General features: G+C 33.1%; 1 protein-coding gene across 1 annotated transcript; it reads left to right on the top strand.

Annotated features, from left to right (window-relative positions):
• Window positions 1-4,796: 4,796 nt before the first annotated feature.
• Window positions 4,797-6,073, top strand: LOC130966735 (protein AGENET DOMAIN (AGD)-CONTAINING P1-like). Its single transcript, XM_057891562.1, has one exon. It carries the CDS (start codon window positions 5,037-5,039, stop codon window positions 5,529-5,531), a length of 495 nt encoding a protein of 164 aa, XP_057747545.1. The 5' UTR covers window positions 4,797-5,036; the 3' UTR covers window positions 5,532-6,073.
• The last annotated feature ends 2,844 nt before the right edge of the window (window positions 6,074-8,917 follow it).

Raw genomic sequence — 8,917 nt, forward strand, 5'->3', positions numbered from 1 at the left:
TTGAAGAATGCATGATGGGGATGTAGTATGAGACATGAACATGAAGTCTAGTGTGGTGTTCTATGGATAATTTGAAGTTTATTTGTTTGTGATTTTTCTTATAAACAATTCCCATGTGATTTTTTTATTTAGAGAAAAGTTTCTTTTATTTTATTTATTTATTATTATTATTATTATTATTATTTTGCCTTCCATCTTGTTAAACATTCTTGGCGATAAATAAGAACAAAACCACAATTTTTTGGACTTAATTTTGGGATATCGAATGTGGTACATAATTAATATTTTCAGAGTTGAGACTCTACCAGCTTTTTATAAGTTATTTTTCTTGTGACATTTTTTAGGTTGTATGATCATGATGAAGTATCTAAGTTTTTTATATAATATTTTAAGAGAAAATGGTAAACAACTAATATCTTACTTATATTTATTTTACAATTGAGCCTATACTAATTAACTTTTATTTTTTCTTTTTTACTAGCATTCTCCCATATTTTAAAGTGGTCTTTTAAATTATGTAACAAAAATATACAAGTTAAAAACAAAAAATACGAAACAAACACCTTAAAGATTTGACAAATATAAGACTGCAGTGGTCGAAGAAAAATAAATTAACGTATGGCCATGTAAATAAATTAAAAGAAATTAGAACTTCCACATCCCAAAGAAGGACTTCTTGCCCGGCCCTTCTTATCAGATGAATCGCTGCCACTTCCACTGAACTCGCCATCATCCGTGCCATCACATTTGATCTTTGACCAGCGTATAAAATGTGGTCTTATGTAACTGTAAACAAGGATCAAAAAGAAAGAACATGTCGAGTCTATCTATCCCGCCAAATGCCCTCGAAAGATCATATTCGAGCATATCATCAAAGGCAAATGATTTTGATGTCATGAAGAGCTTAGCAGCCTTTGCTTGCCTTAGGAATTCCACTACTACAGTAGGTAGACAAACCTGTTGGAAAAATGTAAGTTTAATTACACATTTTAGATAGAATAATCAAGGTTCAAGAAAATAAGAATAATTTACCAAAATTAGTCCAGTCTTCCGCAATTATATCACTATCCAAAAAATGTTAGCATTTTATGCTTGATGGTTCTAGTTGAACTTGAGAAGGGGGTTGAATCAAGTTAGTTTAAAACTTAAAGTTTCAAACTCTGTTTTGTTGTTACTCTAATTGCAGGAGATTATTTAAAATTGTCTCATACGCAGAACATTAAAAGAGCAAAGAAGAGGAGAAAAGAGGCCAGCATGTATTCTGGTTCGAATTCTCAGTGCCATGAATCCTACGTCCAGTCTCCACCACAAACCATGGTGGAATTTCCACTATAATTCTCAGATTACATACACCAATACTATTGAATTAATTCCTAATCCAACTAGTATCTACCCCTAAGCTTTCTTCACCAAAGCTTAGCAACTCCAAAGTGCTATCCCAACTTGGAAGGGGAATCTACACAGATTCAATTCTCACCAAGTGCTAACCCAACTTGGCAAGGGGAACTAATCCTAGTTCATAAACCCAGATTACATCAGAAATCAGTGGCTATTTTGCATCACTCTTGCCTTTTCTCTCTTGGCTTTTGAATCTCACATAATTGCCTTTTTCAAAACAGAAAATAACGCAAGACAGCCATAACATAAAATCAGAATTAAACTTGAGTAGAAGAAAGAGATTCCAACTCTATGTTTTGAGAAGGTGCTCTGAATATGTGTGCTCTCTTTTCTTAACTTGAGATGTTTGAGTGAGGCTTGTTATATATCTTCAGCTAGGCTTCACTGTAGCTTCATCCTTTTGCTTGTCATTGCTGCCCGTTGGAGCTGGCACAGCTAGCAAGCTCTCCTTCTTTATCCAGCTCCACTACTCCTACTGCTATAGGAGTTCGTCCACCACCTCTGTGGTCCTTGGTTTTGTTTTCTTCCTTGGCATGCTCTCCTTTTTCTTCCTGCTCCATGATCTCTGCCATACGAGGAGCTTCATCCACTACCTCTGCTGCTTGTGCATGTTTATGTTTTGCTCTCTCTTTACTGAAATTTTGCTTTACTGTTTGTCCTTGGAGAGGTGAGAGTGTCCTAGTTGTCCTTGGTGTGTTGTTTACTCCAATTTCTTCCAGCTGTCCTTGATGTTGACAAATGTCCTTGTCTTTCTTTTCTTTTTGCTAAATGTATACCCTTTTATTATTGCTGAACGGTGCAACAAGAATGAGCTTTGGCTCTTTTACATTGATGAAGCTTGTTGGACTTGGACATATGGGCCTGCATCACTAAACACTCACATTAAACTATATTGGGCTTTCCACCCAAAACAATGTTTGTCATCATAACTTAACCCAAAATCAAACTAGGCTCAACAATGCTCTTTATAAACCATTATAGCTTTAGCTAGGCGGCTTCAACAGATGTTAAAAGACGTACGTGAGTACTGCGATCACCTTGCCATTTGACTCTGTCCGGATATTAAGAAGTTATTTATGTTCATTGGGAGAGTGACAAGGGGTTTAAGCATCACCATCTAACCAACAGAGTTAACAGGGCATCAGCCAGATCGTCAAAGTATACTGGTGGGTCAGCGACTTTCATGAAGACTAAGGTCAGGCGGTACGTAACTTGTTTCATTTTGTTATTAAGTTCGTTTAGTCTTAATATAATATCATTATTACTTGACTTAACATGTGGTTTTAAAATGTGTAATCTAAATCATTGGATCATCAAGCGACGATGGCGGAGACCTTCAAGTATACTCATACGTTGAAAGAGAATAAGGAGAGATTTGGCGATTAGCAGGCCGCAGATTATTACGTGAGTAAACATCATGTGATATACGATTTTTAAATTAAATGCAACCCTAATCATAAAATGTGTTACACAGGAGTCCTACACGCAAAGATTGGAGGTCGCAACCCAACAATCTCAGCATACTAGAGACGATGGCAACAACACTCTGCTGTATCAGTCGTCGATCCTGATCAGGTTTGACGCAAGACCACATCTGACCCATACAAGAATCGCATGTTCGGCTTGGATCATTCTTCACCAACAACCTCTGCACGTCCACATTGAGACATTCATCCGTCCCTGTCACTAGTCGGCCTGTCGATCTCGAGGACGACGTGGATTTAAGGGAGCAGATGCTGCTCCTCACCTGGAGCCTTTACCAATAGGCTCAGCTGCGGGAATATGAGGAGAGGTATCAAGCGATTCTCTCACGCACGACAAACACAAATGACCTCAGGTTGGAGTGGAGGCGGGTGATGGAGCGACTTTAGCGGATGGAACAACACATGGCGTTGTACGAAGATCAGATGCGTGTTGGTGGCAGCAGCACTAATAGAGGGGCACAGAGATCACCGCCTAGGCTACTGCCTCAGCAGCAGGACCATCGAATGACAACAACGACGACTTTTAATGACTAGAATTTTTTTATATATTGTTTGATTGTATCATATCCTCTGTTATTTGAATTTTTATTTTATTTATATACTTGATAATTTAATATATTTTATTTTTATTATTTAAATTTAACTATTAATTATATGAAAAATAAATTTAAATAAAAAATTTAAAATTTGATTATTAATTTCATAAAAAATATTTAAAAAATTGAACTTATCCTTTAGATTTTTTTCAGAGTAGGTCGAGTAGGTCAATTTGTAGCATTTCTAGTTTTGTAGGATCTGTATAGCAATTATTGGACTTTCTTAAGGTGGTCCAATCTTTTGGGCCATGATTCTGAAAGACTATGGGTCAGTATATTCTTTGTTTTTTTTTATTTTAATCTCTATTTGGGTTGGAGAATGTAATTCCTGCTTGCCTTGGCTTTAGTGAGTATTTATTATTTAGATATCTTTATTTATTTGGTTTACGATTTTTGTTGGGAGAGAGCGTTATAAACTTATAATTTTCAAATGATTACTAGTTAAATTTGTGATAATAAATTTTGAATATTGACCGTATAAAAAAAAGGGGGAAAAAAGATACACAGGCACAGTGAAAGATTTGTTGATATTTTATTATTTTACACTAACAATTTTGGTACTTGTTCATCATATTTTGAGGTTCAAAATTTTTTTTTTCTATTGAGCAAAGATGTGTGATACTCTTAATTATTTATTTTTCTTGAAAATCTAGCAATTCTCACACAATTATCAAGTCTATATGAGCCGAAATACCTAAACTAGGGATAAAGCCTGTGTGATAGACGAGTTTGATTATAGATATTTTAAATGAAAAATAATTAGTAAGAGTGATAATGTGTAGAAAAAGATAGAATTTAAACTTTATTCTAATTTTGAGGGTTTAAAAATCTTCAACTCAAACCTTACATACACCTTAAATCTCTCCATTCCATCCTATCTAAGTATCTATAAGAAATAAATCTATCTTTAATCAAATACATTTAATTTTTTTCACATTTCATAATATCAAATATTTATGTAACCAAATTGAATGCTTAATTTAGTGACAATAAATACTTATAAAAAAATTAAGTTTAAATATTCACTCTTTTATCATATATTTGTGAACACGCACATTATATCTTTTTAATTTTAAGATTAAAAGATTTTGAATTTTATCTTTTTAATATTTTCAAAAATTATATACATTTAAATTTATATAATTTTAATTTTAAAAAATAATTAAAATTATTTAAATTTAAATTTAATTATATAATATCACATTGTCAAGTGAATACATCTCTTGCCCTTGATGAAAGAAAAAGTAAATACTTTTCTCATTGTAAAGAAGAGAAAATGAGATACGATTTGCGATACAACATTGAATAAAACTGGCGTTAGAATAAAGTCAAGTAGTTTGGTTTCCTTCCCCTTCTCCAATACCAAAAGACAAAAAGCTGTATAAGATCGTCATAGCGTAACTAACTACCCACAGTTTCCCCCAAAAAACAATCTGTAATTACAATCGACAAGAAACTCTTGACTCTCCCCCAGAAATAACCACCTTAAAGAAAATCAGATCACATCGTTTCTTTCTTTCTTTCTTTCCAAATCTGATCTAATCTTTTTCTCTGTACGATGCGTCCACCGTTGAAGAGAGTCGATTTCCGTCCAGGCGACAAAGTGGAGGTTTGCAGTAAAGAAGAAGGCTTCCTGGGCTCATACTACGAGGCAACCGTTCTTTCCCGCCTCGAAACCGGCCGTTACGTCGTCCGTTACAAGACACTCCTCCGTGACGACGCCGTTTCTGAGCCGTTAACCGAAACGCTCTTCCCGAGGGACATCCGCCCTTCCCCTCCCAAGGTATATTCCCGCGGCGAGTTCTCTCTCTACCAGGCAGTTGATGCCTTCGACAACGACGGTTGGTGGTCCGGCGAGATCACCGGCAGGCTTGGTCCTCACCATTACTATGTTTATTTCCGTACAACCAATGAAGAGATCGCTTATCCTTCTAATAAGATTAGGGTTCATCATGAGTGGGTTAACGGCGACTGGATTCTCTCCCAAAGAGAGCAACCACAGCCACAGCCACTGCAGAATCAGCAACAACACCTAGGTCAACAATTCAATTGACTGCGTTCATCCACCGGTTAAGAATTCTTGGTAAATCAGATCTACTGAACAAAAATACAGAAAGAAAAGGAAAGGAAAGGAAAGGAAATAGTAGAATTTATATAAGTATCGTTAGTATTTGTTAATTTTTTAGGGTGTTCTTTTAAAGATTTTCGTTTATAGGTGAAGGACGGAACTGTTTCTTCGATTTGAAATCATGGACGGAGAGTTTTTTTTTTTTATAGTTTTACGTGGAAAAGAAAAAAGGGGATTGAATTTCTAGGGTTCGGAATTTCGTTGAAGAGGCCTCATGTTCTCTTCTTCATGTGTCGAATTTGGTTCACTTTTGTTAATTGGGATCAATGTCTAGTGTTATATCGGGGTCTTTTTTTTTAAATTGGGATTTTCGGATAGGTTGGAAAATTGTAAAGTGGGTTATTAGTTGACAGTTGATTGTTATTTGGATTAATAGAACAAGTGAGAAACTAATGGAACCTATCTCGGTTTCCAAATATATTGAATGTCAAAAAGTTTTAGTGTAAAAATTTATTTTGCTTATTGAATCTCCTGCCCCATTCAATACTATGTTAGATACCCTCTTAAATTTGGCTTAACACAGGCCCTAGTTTTCAATAGCAGCACCAATTTCTATTTGTAGCAATTTATAATGTTATTCCAATTTTTGTTCTGTGTGTAATATAGTCAGAGTAAGAGAGTTAACTATTATATTGGCTATGTATGGATATATGAAGCTTGATATGATAATTAAACTTGTCGTTGGTTTAACTAAATTAGGTCTCCACCTTGTGTAGTTAGACTTTGTTAGAATTGGAAAAGAAGCTATGGAACTAATCAAACCAGATGTGATTTCGTTTCACATAATCATGATTGTATTGTACTGTTAATTCACAAGATCTTTCATGGGATTCTAAGATTTTGTTGAGTCCTGAACCTTGACTGGTCTTGGCTGCACTGTGCTCTTTGTTTTCTTTGTTCTTTCTTTTTGTACTTTGCTATAAGACAGAGCTCTATAAATGGTTTACTGTTGAAACTGAAACAGAAACCTAGAGACATACTTGTCTTTAATCATATCCAAATTTGCAGATTTTTTGGCTTCTTTCAATCAAAGGAACAGTATGATATATGGACTATGGTACTTATAATTGTATGATTGTTTTTAAGTTTTGGAAGTCATGTAAATCTTGACCTCTTCAAGTTTTGTTAATGCTTAAAGTGGAAATTGCCAAATTCTTACATTGCAGTTATCTGTGGTGTATGTTTGTCTATTTTCAACTTATGGTTCTTATTCTCTGAGACACAGTTGGGTACTTGGATTTCTTCATGCTATGATTCAGACCTATCTAAAATTCAGGTTAATAGTTAAATCACAACCACCGCCCACTAAACATACTCAAAAGACAATGTAGTGAAAATTAAACTTGACATGTGGTGTATGAGTCATAACTCATAAGACATTGTTCTATATTAGTTTAGTTTAAATAAAGTGGCATTCCACTCAATTTTCTTTCATAATAAAGTGGTTTTCCTTTTGAACTACACATAGAATGTATTTTAAAATGAATCATTTTATTTTGGGATTTAGTTTAGTATAGAAACAAAGATTCTAAGGAATACAAGCATATCTCTCGTGTTATATTAGGATTCAAAAAGATCTGAAGGGAAATTGGTGTTTTGGATTAACAATAACTCTTCTTCATTATTATTTGTTTGTGATCCAGCTGTACACAGAGCTATTCTTTACCCCTTTTTAAGTTATGTTTTTATTCCACGACATAGTTAAGAATAAAGGCTTGGGAGCTAATCTATGTCAAGCCTTGATTGTGAGACACTGTATTAATGTGCAAGCTTGTAATTATTATCCATTCAGAAGAGAAGAAATCTCTTAAATATTAGTTGTTAGAGTATACGCTCAAATTGATCTCCAACGAATTTTAGATAGAACATTGTAATTTTTAGTATATTTATATATCCATTAGATAAATTAATCTATTTGTGGCTTTCGATAAAATTTAAAATATGCATGCTGAACAAATAAGTATTCAGCAAATTTTATTATAAGATAATTAAGTTTAAAAAATATTATTATAGAATAGAGTTAATAGTTTTATTTCTAAAAGATATCTCGATTTTTATTTTTGTCTTTAAAAGATTAAATTAGTCAAAATAATTTCTAAAGCAAATGCTTCTAGCAAGCATAGTTACTCAAATTAGATTTAATCATGGAGTGAATTTTAATATCAAATAGACTTAGATATGAATTTAGCCAATTAATTTAGTTCTATCACTTAAATTAAATGGCCACATCAGCAAGCATTAACTACGTACGATGATTAGAAAATGGATCCTCTCCATTTTTTTTTCTTTGAAGAGAATAAAATGTGATCTCTTAACTTTTATTCTATAAGTGGGACGAAAAATTAATAAGAAAGAGAACAATGAATTGTAAGATCATACACTGGATACTATCCAATTTTTTTCCACTGGAGAGGATCCACTCCCCAGTGATTATGAAAGGACTAATGCGATCAACTCTGATATTCTTGAGAGAATATTTTGACTAATTTAATTTTTTTGGAGACAAAAATAGAAATCGTAATATCTTTTTGAGACGAATTTGACTATTAATTTTTATAAAATAATCTAATATAAAGGAATCAATCCATTTTCAAGACTTCTAAAATAATAAAATTTACTATAAACCAAAATTTCCAAATCAAAATTCCTTAAAAGGACCAATTTAGTATATATTCTATTTGTTATGTACTTCTCCTTCGTGTATCCGGCATTGAAGCACAACATAGAATAGCTTGGACCGGCTCAAAATAAATGCTGAAAAAAAATTTTGCTATGTAGTGATGTAGAGAAAAGATCTAAATTGATCTTCATTAAATTTTAAATTAGATACTTTCTAGTTTTTAATAAATTTTTATAAAAGTTTTGGAGAAGTACTCACATTAGACTAATTAGTCCATTCATTGTTTTAAGGAGATTAATTTGTTATAGAATGATATTGTTTACTACAAAAAACAGTGTAATTATCGACGTCAAAAATTGACGGCCAAAATATTCGACAATATTTTTTAACGGTTAGTCGTCGATAAAATAAAAAAATAAATTAAAAATAAAATAGTAAAATCGACGACCGGGTCATCTATTATTTTAGCAACTTAGACCATCTTGTTATTACCGTCGCATTGTCAACAAAGAATGGGTTGAGAATTTTTTTTTCCTTCAAAATCGATGAAAACGTCGTCTATTTTAATATTTATTATATCGACGATTTTTGCCGTCGATAAATTTAAACGGTGAATATTTTTTCTTAAAATCAGATTAGTAGCTTAGATTTATTATATAAAATTGACAGCTAAAATGTCAAAATTTTATCC

Source organism: Arachis stenosperma, chromosome 3, assembly GCF_014773155.1.
Source record: "Arachis stenosperma cultivar V10309 chromosome 3, arast.V10309.gnm1.PFL2, whole genome shotgun sequence".
Lineage (NCBI taxonomy): Eukaryota > Viridiplantae > Streptophyta > Magnoliopsida > Fabales > Fabaceae > Arachis > Arachis stenosperma.

Bases quoted from the DNA above. Each gene is read 5' to 3' on its own strand.
- LOC130966735 (XM_057891562.1), top strand. From the start codon at position 5,037: ATGCGTCCACCGTTGAAGAGAGTCGATTTCCGTCCAGGCGACAAAGTG.